We start from the raw sequence: 15824 nt of genomic DNA, 5'->3' as shown, positions 1-15824 counted from the left end.
GAGAGAGAGAGAGAGAGAGAGAGAGAGAGAGAGAGAGAGAGAGAGAGAGAGAGATATGTATAGAATGTGTCATTATAGGAGGCGACACCATCCATGTCGTTGGCGCGCATTTTCAGCGTACATCTATTTTCGATCTTTTTGCGTCGAGTAGCCGCCATTACTACATCAATCGATATCGTTCCGCGTTTTGCGCGTTGTTTGCCTGTTGAAAGTGAGTCTCGCGCGGAAATGAGTATCAGGAGTGCCGAAAATAACGATGTGCGATCGCCGGGATGTAACGTGAGTACCTTATTAGGGAGTAATCTCCTCCTTTCTCGCTACACACGATCGGTGTATGTCGCGTCATGTTAAACCCGCGCTCGTTATTTTTATTTGAGTCATGCTTATTTGAGTTTTTTGCTTGAATCATGTACATCACGTTTGTAGTCGCGATTTAGCTGAGAAAAACATATGTCTTTAAATCTGTATATCTCACCTGAGGCAAGTTCCAAATAACGACCGTTAATACGTATTTGAATTTAGATCTGACTATCTCACGTGAGATATGTTTCAAGTAATACGACTATTAATACGGACTTACGGTTACTGTTACCGTTGTCTCACTTATGTGACTGTTTGTTCGGTTTATTAGTTGGGAATTGGAAACGCGTTGGTGATCAGAGAGATAGACGGATAACATGACGCCTAGGTATATATTCGACGTCGAATCTTGGATAGCCTCGAACCCGCGGAATCGAGTGTACACTCATGCGTTCAGACGTAACGTTATACACTGTTTCCCGTTAGGGATTGCGCGGCCTGTCATTGACAGGCGGGTCGACATTGAAGCTAGGGATCGAGTGACGATCGATATTAAATGTTATTTCGTGGGGCGACGATGCAGTTTCTCTCTGCGTCTTTCCTTCTCTCTCTCTCTCTCTCTCTCTCTCTCTCGTTCCTCCTGTCGTTGTTGCGAGGGAGGACAGGGGGAGGACGACAGGCAGCAGGGGAGGCACTCAGTACGACTCTTTTAGGGGCAAACCGACCGTGAACGAGATAGCGCGCGTGCCGTAAGGATCGGCAGTAAACGTCCGCGTTTACTGTTCCCTCCCTTTATTGCCCTCGCATGCGCTCCGCTACGCGTTTTACGCCAAAAATCATCGCCCGCCGGCTTTACGAGACTCGCGAATTGCGGAAACGCATGGAGGAGAGGCGTGCGCGCTCGCTCGCTCGTTTATAGGCGATTCTTCCGAATGGAACGGCGAGCATCGATCCTAAAGATCGCTTCGCGAGTCGCTACGCAACGTGGCGGTTATCGTGTCACGCGTAAACTCAGACGAAGCCGGCGGATGGCGCGTCGGGAACTCGGAGTTATGTTATCGCGCAGGTGATAAAGTAGAGTAGAGTAGAGTATAGTGGAGTAGAGTAGTGATAAAGAGCACGGAATGCGAGAGAGAAATCCGATATCGTTAGAAAAGCTTCGATACTTTAAAAAACGATCCGAGACAAGAGGAAGGGGAGCAAAACTTGGCGCGTAAAGTTTCCCAAGTAAGAGTTAAAATACCGCGCGATAATTTCTGATTATACCGGATCCTACCCGCCATTAATAGGCGAGAAGCGAATAAGAGTGAGAGAGAAACTTTAAGACTGAAATGTCGAAACATACCACAGCTCTCTCTCTCTCTCTTTCTCCCTCACTCATTCAATTACAAATTGTGTCCTAACTCTTACTTGAGAAACTTACTTTGATAATTCGAAGGGGACGAAATTCTCGCGATGATAACGGGCGACAAAATGCAGCCTTAGCGCTGCTGACGGTGAAATACAATAAGGGCACGTCGTCGTGAAGGAGAGCTCGGTATTATTGGATAAGGGGAAACCTTTCGCCGGGACTGTCATCGGCGCTCCGACTGCCACGCGAACCGAACTCGGCGACGCGGAATCGTCGTCGCGCACTCACGCGATCTCTGAGACACTCGATTGTCGTTGAATCGCGGCGTCGATTATCTCGTTCATAACGTCAATCGGCGTGTCGTGTCGTGTCGCACGTGATTGATGTTTGACGGGACGAGTCTCGGGGGCAAAGTTCGTCGGGGGTGTTTCGGGAGGAGACACTCTCGCGATCAAGGGCCGACGGCTCGAGATGGCTTTTCGCGCGAATCGTTCGTCCATGCGTTCATCTGATCAGAATTCGTGAATTAAACGCCAATGAGAACTCGCTCTCTCACACGTACACGTACGCGACTCACGGTCGCGAGTTTACTGCTTACCTCGTAGGAAAGTGTCAGCGCCGTTTTCTCTTGCTTCAGCTGTTCGGCCCTGTGCTTTTGTTGCAGCAGGCCCCGCGACGACTCCTCCATCCTGCAACAAATCAGACCTGTCTTGTGAGAGAGGAAGAGCTCCCGGATTTTAATCCTCGTTGAAAAGATCCTAATTGAATGAGCCATTGAGCCACCGTCGCCGCGTCTCCTCGGTAGCTCTCTATTGTGCCACCGGCAAATTTATTTGCTCCTTCTCTCTTTTTCTCTCTCTCTCGTTCCTTCGTGTCGACCTCGCCTTGGCTTCGAAGAGCTGTTCCGCTTCCCGACGATAGGGAGGAGGATTCTCTTCTCGCGAAATAAACTTGCGAACAATAAGCCTGGCTTTTTTCCTTTTCATTCGGACTTCGTTTACGCTTATCTTGTCCTCACTGAGAATATCTTGTCTTAATTGTAACTCAGTCTCGCGATTACGGTAAGACAAATGGGATATTGGAAATTAAGTTGAGTAGACAAAGCGAGAACTTAGCACGATAAAAAGGAAAAAAGTGCACGATAATTGCTCCCGAGAAAAAATTTTCACAGATAGTCCCCATAATTCTCGGTTTAATTCGAAGTTTAAGCATCGAGTTTCACTAAATATTCCCTTCTACGCGACACTTAGGGGCTTTCGATATGCAAAACCCGTTGTCTTCTCTCTCTCCCGCGTCGCTCGCCGAGAAGAAAATCGAAGATCGACATTTCCGTCTGACGAACTTCCTTCGTGCGAACGCTCAGCGGGGTTAACGATCTGATTAGAGATGCAGGGGTGCGGCTGAGATATGAAGCCGATTTAAGCTTTTCGGGGGAGGCCGAGCAAGAGTTTGCCGCAGCGCTTGGCAACACCCTACGTCTTCCTGTCGCCCCTCACAGGACAGATATCCTTGCTTATGTCCTCGGCAAAGTAACTTTCGAGCCAGTTACGAGTTTCAATTTGATTGTGCTCCGTGGACGTTTAATAAGGATGAATTTCCGACCGGTCGATCGCGATCGGCTCTCTAATTGAATAAAACTGAACGTGCGATAGGAGTTGGGAGGACGTTGGCAGCGGGAAATTGGTAACGGGATAAGGAGAAATATTTATTTATACATGGAAAAACAATCTGGTTGAATTAACCAAATATCTGCTGAGTATCGACGAACCACAATTCCGGCTGAAGTTGCCAGAGTTCTGGCAACTTCGAGTTAACGAGATTTTGGTTAATCAAACAAGATTTCTGGTTAAGCGAAACTTGCAACTGTTCAACTTGAATTCCAATTGAAATTGTGTTTGGTCAACTAGAATCTCGTTAACTTGAACAGAATTCTGATGACTTCGGTAGAAATTCCGATTCTTTCATATTTCACCAGATATTTGGTTAATTCTACCAGAAATTTGTTCGCGTATTATCTGTTTCTGCTCCGTGGCACTTTCGATTTTCAAACTTTCTCAGTCGTCGAAAATATACAAACTTCATGATGTCTATCTCGTCGCTATTGTTCGTTGTTTCACGTTTTTAGTTGAATTCTAATTAGACGAGGAGCTACGTGAGAGACCGCGTGAGCGATCGATCGTCGGAGTAACACTCGCAATTGCAGCACCCTTAAACTGGGGTGTAGCTCCCCCAAGCAGCCTTCTCTCTTTGTCTTTCTATTCTTCACCTTTCTACTTCTCCGTCTCTCTTCCTCCCTCCCTCCCTCCCTCCCCCCCTCTCTCTCTCTATTTCCGCTCGGAACACATGGCACCGACACAAGCTGATCCTCATGATTTACAACTGTTGCTCGACAAATTCGATTACGATGATTCCAGGGTGCACGCAGCGTCGAATTGCAGACGGGAATAACAGTCGCCTGCCAGTCTCAATAATACTCAATAATATTGAAGCAGATCGGTTGTTTGGTAGATATTCATTCGATTTCTTACTCAATTATTTTCCATTATTTCCATTATTTTCACATCGTATATAACATTTTTTCTCGCAATTCAACCATTTTTTTTGAATAACCAAAAAATGGTAGCTATTTCCAAATATTTTATGTGCGTGAATCTCGAACATTCAAGGAATTAACTTTACAAAGCTTACTGCATCGCATGCATTAATTGACTAATTTTCTTTTTTGTCATTAATATCTCAATAATTCTCGTGTTAAGATTTATACATTTATTTATTATTTACAAAATGGAGCACAGGATTTTTCTACACAATTTAATAAGTTCTATTTGCACATAAGTACCGACATACATAATTATATGTATAATTAATGGGTATTTAAGATAAGTTTTGTCTTTTTAAAATTTCTTTATCATATATATTTTTTTTTCTTTGGCGTCCGAAATGTACACAGAATGTCTAACACAATATATATTAACTTGTTAACTTGCGAACGGAGGTCATGAAATTGAACAGAACAATTCTCTACTATTTTGCAAATAACGGTAATTATTCTTTTATCTTAATCCACAATAATTATATATATATATATAATATCGCTAAATCGGTTCTCATCATAGCCGACTAAAGTTTAAAATATCGACATTAGGTTTGTGTTCAAATTTACGAGGTTGAATTTTTGTTCTCGCGCGTCGACGTACTACGTTTGCTTCTCAAGTGAAGTGAACGACCGCGTGATTGCAGCGAGCAAGCGTGCTTATCAGTGCCGCGAAGTGGGGATACCGAGTGAACGTACTTTCACTTATATAACGTGCAAGGTTACTGTCCGGCAGTAATAGTCGCATTCCGCATTCCATTCACGCGCCGCGTCGTGCCTATTCACAGCTCGCTGTAGCGCGATAACGGCGAATGATCTAAAACGCGGATCGATGAAATCGTTCATAACCCCGCTTGTAGACGTCGTAGCGACTCGAGACTATAACCATTGGAAAGGGGAAATTATCACGCTTCCGGTGGACATGAAATCGTCTTTTCGTGCAATGGGAATCAAACAGCATAATCGTGTAAGTAGATATCTGTTTTTGTGTTAACGTTAAAGTTGACATTAATCCATGTTAAAGCTCAATGAAAAGTCTTGGTTTAGATTTTTAATGCAAAGATTTTTAATTTTTATTTCACGGTATAGCGTGCAATTTGAATAAAAAGCAAAATGATGATAATGAGTTTTTATCTAGTAGCGAATATTTTTTACCATATCGTCGAAGTGCAAATAGATAAGAAATTTAACTTTGGTAGCCACGACATTAGCTGTTTTTATTTCAATAACACAGATGTCACAGTTATATTCTAGCTTCTGTGACTAATTGTTTTTCTGCGCGTGTTTCTGGAACGTCTAAACTTAAATTATCATAAAGTAGCAAGAGGATGAAATCAAGGAGAAGGGTTCAAAGTTTTGTGTAGCCTATATTTTTAGTAACTATGCAAAATTTGATTCAATTAATAGGGAACACATGTACAGACAGATATTCTATTTTATATTTATAGATCAACACAAAATGAAATTTAATCTTAGAAATTATTCAATCTTGAAAATAGTTATTATAGTTATTATTATTTTATTTTTATTTATTTATTTATAGGAACAAAACGCTTTGATATACAACATTTATGGACAAGTTAATTATATATGAATTAATATGGAAATATAATTATATAATTCTGCAATACATTGCAGTTTATTCAGAAAAAAATATATGATGACAAGTGACAACTATACAAATTTTGTATGTAGAATTAATATATATAGTTTAATAAACTGCACACACACATATAACATACAGTAAACTAATATACGCACATATATAGTTATAAAATAATTATAAAATAATATAAACTACATATATGCATTACAATTCTACATACAAAACTCGTATAATTATAATTATAATTGTCACTTATGTTGCCCTCGTCATTTTCGCTTTTCTTTGAATGTAGAAATCATTGTAGTGGAAATGTTTCTCTTTATACGGCACACGTACGGACACACAAGAATATATTCAAATTACATTTGTTCTCGTCGTCCATTGGCTCCAAAATTTATGCTCCGCATTTCCAAGAGCAAATCTCCGACATCGACGACACGGCTTTCGTCAGGTCGTGCCATTATAATTACTGTTTACACTTTACACGTGTCACGTATCGCGTGAGTGACAGCGGCGCGTACACACACACACACACGCGACACGCGCGTTAACTATACACGCGTGAGCTGCGCGAGCCAGACGCCAAAATAAACAGGTGCCCGCGGAATACTCCGTTGAGTCGCGTCCTTTGTGCGCCGGGACGCCGTCATTATCATATGGAAATTGTTAACAACCTTCGCTTTTGCACGGGTCTCTTGTCCTGCCGGCAGGACCCGAGAGAGGACCGCGTTGTTCTGCTCCTGCGAACCCGTCGACGCTCATCGTGTTCGCGACGCGACGTCCACGTCGTCTGTGTGATATACGTATCGTCGTCGCGTCGAAACTCCATCGGCTGTGAATTAACGCGCGTTTTTTATCCGTTTCTCGCGCAGGATGCGGGTGGAGGAGGAGAATGCGTTATTGCGAGATCGACGCGATTGTGCCGCGAAAATTAATTTCCGGCGAGCGCGTCGAAAACGCGACTCTCATATCCGTGAAATCCGCCTTGTTCTTAAGGCTCCTGGCCCCTCGCATTGTCTATCTCTTTTTAATGACGTCAGAAGCGAGAAAATGCATGCTAAAAATTCTTGCGAAATACGTTGAAATAAAAATATATATCCATAAAGTAATACTTGCAATCGATTAAACAAATTTGTAAGATATTCCGTGTACTCCCTTTTTGCTCTAACAATCAATAATTTATTATAAATTAACCTGAATAGAAATAGACGAAGAAATAGGTTAAGAAGATGAATCGTACGTCACGTTAATTTATGACAAATTACTGATTATTAGAACCAAAGAGGAGTGCACGGAATATCTTACAAATTTGTTTCATTGATTGCAAGTGTTACTTTATGGATATATATTTTTAACGTATTTCGCAAGAATTTTTAGCACGCATTTTCTCGCTTCTGACGTTTCATTAAAAAGAGATAGGCAATGCGAGGGGCCAGGAGCTTTAATAGAAATTTCATCGAGTAAGAGGGTGTTCTGCTTCTTGTAATATTATTCTTGATCCAAAAGAGAGGAGAAAAAGCAAAATATGGAATTACTTGCAGTTCTTTTTTTTGCTTGTAAGAATCCTTTTGATTTTAGAGAAATCCTCTTGAGGCAGCATATAAGAGGATTCCGCTAAGAATAAGATTATATTTTTTTTGTATAACGTCGATTTGTCGAGGGAGAAATGTCGATCAAATACATGTGTTTCCTAATTGCCCCTCGGCGGATGGTATAAAATCCGAAAAGCAAGCAGCCAAGATAGGTGCAATATTCTCTTCAACCCTCGTCCCGATCGCTCGCTTCCCTCATTCCGGCCTTTCGCATGCTCGTACAGCTATTTAGTTTGCATTGTTCCTACGTGTGGTTAATAGGACCTTTTGCAGCGACGACGCGTCGACGAAAGGGGTCGGAAAATTCAATTTCGTGTCTGGCCGCGTAAAAATAACGCAGCCGCTCCGCTCTCTCTCCCTTTCTTTCTCACGGGCCACTCGTAAAAAGCCGCCACCGGTAGTACGAGGTCCGCATTTTTAATACCCCCGCGTCTAGATTCCACGGTCCGCCAAAGCCGTGGGAACAAAAGATCACGTTTAATTGAGCGGTCGGGTGGTGCGTGTGCCGTCTCTTCGAGATCTCGAAGCCTGGAATTTTAAGTATCGTCTAGTGGCGGCTCTTTGAAATCGCGCTTTTACCGTGAGATATGTTCACCGGACCACGTGAAGAAAACACTCTCGGGGGCCTCTGAACTATGTCTCCATGTGTGAGAGAGAAAGAGCAAAAAAAAATTAACTATCCGCGTGCAATCATATTTTTTGGGACATGCAGTGCAATCCGGGCCTGTCAGATAACTTTGAACTAGGGTAAAACAAATGAATTATTGGCACCCAGTTATCGATCCTAAAGTGAATCTGGTCTTTCTTGCGATCAATAACTGTTTTTTACAGGTTTACTTTTAAATTTCTCTTTTGAAAACATACAATGTAGACAAGAAGTTCAATTGTAATGTGAGTCACAAGAAAAATTAGATTTTTCTTAGTATCAGTGTCTAAGGGGACGCAATAATTGCGTGTTTTACTTTACCATATGGCCTTATCGAAAATCAATATTTCTAAACATATTTTTTTCTAAAGACACGGAATAGTCTCAGCTATGAGATAGTAGCGCAATAAAAAATCAAACTCTGCAAACAGATTCTGCGTTATTTTGAAATTTTCCCAGAATTTTGGAGTCGAGATAAATTATTTCTTCGCGTCGCGCCGAGACTCAAATTCGGACGCGTCGCGATTTTTTCAGATTTACCGGGATTAAATCGCGGATGTGGGGAAGAGGGGGAGGGGGATGGAGCCGCGCAGAGGGATACAGAAAGAAGGAAAGGGCGCGGCGCGTAAAAGGGCGCCGGGATGTGATTACTCATTCACGACAGAGAACCGTCACGTCCGCGCGTATCCGGCTGGTTTGTGATGCATCATGTCACGTTGCACGCTGTAAAACAGGGATATCAATTTGCTGTACACGCATCGTTCGTGCTTATTACGACGGCGGTGAGCGCGACGTGGCCGGGTCACTTCTTCCCCTCGTGGAAACGCGAGCGACGAAAATCGGGTGAGAATCGCGCGAAGACCTGCGAATTCCCGCCGCGCGGAGAAAAAGAAGTTCAGTCGGATTAATCAATTCCGAGATCTTGTTAACTTGAGCACAGAATTCTGGCAACTTCAACCGGAATTTCTGGTTCGTTCATACTTTACTTTATAGAGATTTGCTTCATTCAACCGAATCTTTTTTTCCGCGTGCGTCTTCACTTCTGCACGTGTAATTCCCGCGAAATTACTTTCGACGTTCTCTCGAGGGATATTCCGAAAATGAAATTGCATCGTGCAATTTGCAATTTGCGTGGCCACGGAAAAAGTCGCGAAAGCAGCATAAAGCGACGTGGCCTTTACACAATTATTCCGTCGATTTCTTTTTCTCCCTTGTTTATTTTTTAATTTTACAATAATTCAATCTAACAAGTCCGGCATCCACGTGATTATTTCCGAGATCGGTTTTCTGTCGCTCGACTCTCCTTTCTCTTTTTAATTTGGTAATAATTTGATTTTACTTTCAATGCACACACATACGTCGATACACATTTGAGAAGAGGTAGCGTTCGACCCTTCCTATTTGGAATATACGCGGCCACGATATAACCGAAATGTTAATTTGCGCGGTAAACCATGCGTCGCATCACAGCACAAATAATGCTCCAGTTAGGAGTTACACGCAATTGATTAAATCGGCTTGCTAATAACGCGCGATAATATAATGCAATGATATCGGTGATGTCGAGTAAAAGCGCTAGCGCTTGAACTTGGATTTTATATTTTAACCCTGCCAATTCCGTGCACGTGAATATTCTATCTGCCGACTGACTGAGCCACATCGTTTGCCACCTTGCTGATTTAAATCAAGAATAAATTAAGTGAAGACAGAATGAATAATCGAGATAATCGAGTGTTAAGGGGATGCTGAAGTTGAAAACTTTACCGACAGAACACTGACATTTTTCTGCAAAATTTACATCGTATTAGTTGTACAAAATTACAAATGCTTTTACGTAATGGAAGTACGTGCAAAAATAAATAAGAGCATTGTTCGATATATGACAAAAACGAACAAAAAATTTTTAATGTAAAATCTTAAGCTGTCAGTTAACGTAATATTTGTCTAATCCAAAAATTCCGCAACTTGTACATACCGAAAGTGTGGATGCTCCAAACAGAAAAATTTTTAAGAACACTGCTCTACCTTCGCATCTGCATTTGGAAGCTTAAGAATATCGGAAAAGTTTGCAGAAAGATTTCTACACATATATGATTAAGTTTTCCGTTGAATATGGTAAAAAAAGCAACACACATTCATGTAAGTCCTGTATGTACAAGAAATACGAAAAGGATAGCGTGATTATGTTAGTGACGATCGTCTCTGCATTATCGACGTTGTTCGAGTTTGTCATCGATCCCAACATCCCCTTAATATCTTCAAATAAGGTCTTCATATCTCGACATAAATGAAACGCAGCAAGTAATCATTTGTAGCGTCCAAGTACGACGATAGTCAGTAAAATATTATTTTTAAAGATTCCCCCTTCAAGTTGGACAGAATTTGCAGGGTCAACGTGGAAGCGAAATTTCGATTCTGTGATACATAGCGCGTATCGAAGCTCGATCACGTTTGTACGCGAACTGCGAGCCGTCGTGTGTGTTGTTTTGCAATTTTCTACATTGGAATGCCGTGCACGGCATTCGCGATTTCTATTGCGAGTCGAGAGTCGATAAGCCCCGACGACCCTGGTCCGCCGGTTTAATTTCCACGGCGTGTTATTGATCTCGGGGAAAAATATCAGAAGATTCCTCTTTTTTTTCCCTGTCTGCTCGACGGCGCCGTCAAAGGACCGAGCGTTTGAAAGGCTTTTTCCCCGGCCGTGGACTTGCCGAAACGAATCGTTGGTTCTGACAGAACTGCACGAGAGCCCTTCTTTACGCGCGCTCGCGTTCGCCCGTGCGCGATCCGCGTGCACCGATTTATCGAATAATTCGACAAATAATCCGCCAGCTCTGCTCTTGCGATAAAGAAACCCATTTACGTTCGCCGATAACGTTCGCCCAATGGGCATTCCCGGTGCTATTGACGCGAGAATCCTCCACGGAGATCAATAAGAGATTAATAAGAGAAAGAGAGAGAAGCAGAGAAAGAGATTAATAGTTGAGATAAGATTTCTCAAGGTAACCGCTTTTCTATCGCAATCGAACACGAACGTTATTCCGCTAAAAATATCTGGAAAAATACCGCAATTCACCAGTCGCACGACACCGTGCCTAAAATCTACGTTGCACAACGCCGCAGAAATTTAATTTCATTAGTCGCATATCCCGCATGCCATTTTATTTCCCCTGGCGTGCTGCATCGAACGTGCCGTTATCGCGCGACAATCCGCGGTATTCGGTAATAATAAATCCGAGCGTGAGGGGTGTGGGGAAGGAGTGGGGGGGGAGAGGGTGGGCGACGAAGGACCGCGGAAGGTGGGAAAGGTTATCATTTTGGGCGGTCGTGCAGTATGTTACTGGCCGAGAGCCAATATCGATGATTTAGCATCGGATCCGCGCTGGTTATTGCGTGGGAAAGACGCGCGGTCTCATTATTTATACGTTACATCGGTTACTTTTGCCGTGTAGAGCGTGTTATCGCGGTTAGGAGGATAAAGTGCCGTCTCGGAAACGGAAGGAACGCAACCACTTTTGCATCGAATGCGTCTATTTAGTCTCACCACCCGTCGATTTCGGTCCTCGAATCAACGTCGGAAATTTCGTACACGGAACAAAATCTCAATTTGTAGGGACCAGATGACGAATTCAACGTGAAACTGTATTAAAATTTGCTCATAATAATTGAAAATAATTGACTGAGAAAAAATCTACAAACTTTTTCTGGTTTCTATTACCAAGCAACAGAAAACTGTTACACTGAGGGAGTTGCTTTTTCTGTGTTTTTCTTTTGCAGTGCATAATACATGGAAACAAATATTTCAGTTCAGGCAAATGAATGGAGACCAAATGAGGAAAACTCGCTGATGAGAAATAACATGTCTATTGTTGCACGGAAAAAAAGCTCGGTTGGATCAAGCATCATTTCTGGCAAAATATGGACAAACTAGAAATCCCGGCTGAAGTTACCAGAGTTCTGTTGAAATTAACAAGACTTCTGGCAAAACATCAACCGGGATTTTTCGTCACGAAAATTTTTTCCGTGTGTGATCGAAAACATTCGTCTGAACATTCAGCTGCGTGAAAACTCGCTTGACATAACTAAGAGCAATTGGCTAGAAGTATTGGCAATTGGAGTAGAAATTTCCTACACTCTAACTTGGCAACAATTATATATTCATACGCCTCGTATATGGAGAGAATTTTATAGTAAATATATAGGATTATGTAAATGAGAAACAGATCGATATTCTGCAGTAATTCACTCTGTGCTTTTGTTTTATATGTGCTATTTTAAAAACTGAAATACGCTGAAACTATTATGACACTCGCTATGTTTCTAGCGAAATTAACTATGTTTCTTAGTAAGACAGATTTTACTGACAGTCTATTTTCTTATGGACTACTAAAAGCATAGTAAAATTGAGAGAAAGAAATTTATATACAGGGTGTCTCAGACCTCTATGATCACTCTTTGTGAGAACGTAGAACGGATTAAGATTAGCAAGAAAGTCTTGTGCCGTATATTCCCAATAATAGTCAAGATATTAATTAAAAAACATTGGTGAATGATCACGCACGATATAGTAGATGAGCTGCAGTGGCGCCGTTTGCCGTTGTATATTTAAGTCAAACTGAATAAAAAAGTTCTCTACCATTTTGCAAATGACCACATAGATTTTTAGATATTAAAGAAAATTGTTACATATATGATTGTGTATCATAATGCACAAATTTTCTTTAATTAATATCTAAAAATTTATGTGGTCATTTACAAAATGGTAAAGGACTTTTTTGTTCAGTTGACTATGCCCGTTTCTACCAACTTTGGTCAACTTAACCGATTGGTTATTTCAACAGAATTGACCAGTCGCACTTTTTTTGCCAGAATTAACAAGTTGCACTAACAGTCGCACTTTTTTTTACCATTGGTCAATTCCGTTGGAATAACCAGCCGGTTAAGTTAACCGAAGTTGGTAGAAACGGGCATTAATGTATAAGTATACAACGGCAGACGGCGCAGCTCATCTATCATATCGCGCGTGATCATTCACCAATCTTTTTTAATTAATATCTCGACTATTATTGCGAATAACGTAAAACGGCACAGGATTTTCTTGCACTGAGGAAAAGACACTTGGAAATTTATTTGTATAATACAAAATTTATTTCCATGATATAAAATATATTTCTGAGAAATAAAATTTATTTCTGTGAAATAAATTTTTGTCCTACAAATAAATTTTCAAGTATTTTTTTCTCAGTGTGCCGGTTTCTTGCATCTCAATCCGTTCTACGTTCTCGCAAAGTGTGATCATGGAAGTTTGAGATATCCCGTATATGAAAAAAAATGACACAACATTCTCCCCGTGTATTTGATTCACATGAACGACATCTTACCTGGCCAACTCTCTCTGAAGATGATGGACTCTCGAGCGCGCTCTCTCAGCCTCGGCCGTAGCCTCGCGTACCCGAGCTTCGGCCTCCATTCGTTGCCGGCGTTCTCGTTCCACATCTCGTTGCGTGGCCTCCCTCTGCAACACGCAAACACACACGCGCACATGGCCATAATTCGCAATTGACATTTATTAATGACGGTCAGGTAGACGGAAAAAATAAGGGTGGCTGACAGGGAGGTAGGCAGGGTAATTAACGCTGGAACGACGGCGATGCAAAATTCAGCGTCGCGCGCACGAAAAATCGGCGTCGTTGGCACGATCGTGAATAATGAATCGGCAATAATGACGTCGATACGAGCAATCGCGCCGCCGAAAAGGTATACCGCGGCCGGGCCGGCTCGTGATTAATTGATGGCGGATTTAATAAAGTGTTCGTGTGTCGCGACGCGGAGACACGGCGCTCGCGTTATTTCGCGTTGTTCGTTTCATCGTCCGCCGGTCGTCCGGACGGACAGGCGGTCGGCCGGTCGGTGGGGACGTTAATTGACTTGTAATTAATCAGTGCGCACTCGTCATAATTTATTCGGTAACGCGCGACGAGCGACAATTAATAAATCACCGCCCGGCTATTCCGGTGCTTTTCGCGTTCGCCCGACACGGGAAAAACGATCGGCTGGGATAATTGTCGAGCACCGATCGGCGCGGGATCCTCGACGGGAATCGCGACCGCTGTTGTAATTTGTTTGAATTTCTCACGCTGCGGGAGTGGATGGATTCGCATTACGCTTTCGCGCGCGAAAATAAGGGAGTCGTGTACTCTCCGCCGGCCAAATACTTCACATTAAACAAATTATTGTTGCATTTGGGATGGAAATATTCGGTGAATGCGATTTGGCATTGCCACGTCTCTCTCTTGTGCCAAATAGTATTATAATTAGTGAAAAAACAAAACACACGCAAGAATGTTGAATTGAATGTTTTGATAGCGATTTTGCGGCTGCACCAAATTCTCGTCTCGAAATAACAGAATTCTCTTCTTCGGCGCGGCTGAGATATACCGTTTATTTGCGCATTGCGCAATCGACGCAATTGTTATTCGGGAATATTATATGCGAGCGATAAACAAAGGATACATAATAAATGACGCTGCATGCAAATAGAATAACTATTCATTATTCATTGTGAATTATTCGTACGTCACCGCGGAATAATTGTGTGTCGTTACTTATTCACGCGTCTGTGACCGATCAGAGAGAAAGAGAGAGCGGGGAATAAATGATCATTGCCCCCGAATAGATTATTTAGATAGAAACGATCTCTCTCTCGCGCCGTGTCTCGCACAATTCTTCCCAGGATAACGTCCGGCGACGTGCAGTAGTAAATCTGGACTCGCCGGGAAATTTAGCGACGGTAGTCGCCGAGAGCGCGTTCACGGGGCGAGAGAATCCGATGGATCGATGGGCCGCGATCGGGCCGAGGAAAAACGCGCGAGACGACCGAAAAACTCGTTGATCTTCGGCTCGGCGCGGCCGGGAGGGGGGAATTATTCATGAATTTAAATCGAAGCGCCGCACGCTACATTGATTGCGCCCTTCCGGATCACGGCGAGTGCCGTCGTCGTCGTTGCCTTCTCCAAGCGAACGAGCATGGGGCGCAGCCCTGCCCTCTCTCTCTCTCTCTCTTTCTGTCTCTCCCTTCGAAGTGCCATCAATAATTGTGCCGGACCAATGTGCCGAAAGCAGTATTTCACGCGATTTAACCCGCCGAGCGACCGCGGCTATCGGGACCGGCCGTAAATTGTCGTTTGTCCCGGCTAGGAAGGACGGAGTTTCGGACGGCGCGAGAGATAATAATGCGCAGATTCGCAATAGAGGCGTGATCGGGCGAGAAGAGGTGGACGCGCGGTCGGCAGGATTTATATAGATTCCGGAATTTAAATTCTGGAATCTCGATTTTAGGATCTAGACACTCGCGTCCTGGGACAGGTGTGTCGCCGGAGAATTATTAGGACTGGAATTGCAGATATATGTGTGAACAAGTACGAAAGTTCGGGGGGAGACGGCAACGACCGATGTGAGGGAATTGATTATTCCGGCAGAGGAAAAAATGGTAACAATAGTAATAAGTCGCTTAATTGACAGCTACGAGCGAGACGGTAATTGAAGCCGTATCTAAGAGTGGAATTGTACTTTTTGCAATAATTAGAGAAATAAGATAAAAGTACTAATGCCTGGATACATACTTAGCATATACGTAATTCTGGACATACTTGTTATTTTAGTTTTAAAATATTGAAATATTCAAACTTTCAATATAGAATATACATATTGAATATATATATATATATATATATATA

General features: G+C 42.6%; 1 protein-coding gene and 1 long non-coding RNA gene across 7 annotated transcripts in view; one reads left to right on the top strand and one right to left on the bottom strand.

The window, feature by feature from the left end:
* LOC116843654 overlaps nt 1-15824 on the bottom strand; it is a 307139-nt gene that overhangs the window by 23226 nt on the left and 268089 nt on the right. For all 6 annotated transcript variants that reach the window (XM_032814240.1, XM_032814259.1, XM_032814279.1 and 3 more), the window contains 2 exons: nt 13470-13603; nt 2250-2340 (listed from right to left, as the gene is read on the bottom strand). In XM_032814240.1, the coding sequence (XP_032670131.1) occupies nt 2250-2340; nt 13470-13603 (225 nt within the window). The remainder of the gene's footprint in view (nt 1-2249; nt 2341-13469; nt 13604-15824) is intronic.
* The window catches only part of LOC116843674, a 154641-nt gene that overhangs the window by 8363 nt on the left and 130454 nt on the right, over nt 1-15824 (top strand). The window lies entirely within an intron of this gene.

This window comes from Odontomachus brunneus, unplaced genomic scaffold (genome assembly GCF_010583005.1).
Source record: "Odontomachus brunneus isolate Ranch 3 - 2012 unplaced genomic scaffold, Obru_v1 Obru_scaffold_003, whole genome shotgun sequence".
Classification (NCBI taxonomy): domain Eukaryota; kingdom Metazoa; phylum Arthropoda; class Insecta; order Hymenoptera; family Formicidae; genus Odontomachus; species Odontomachus brunneus.
Note: the sequence above shows the minus strand (reverse complement) of the source record. Positions and strands in the feature narration are given on the sequence as shown.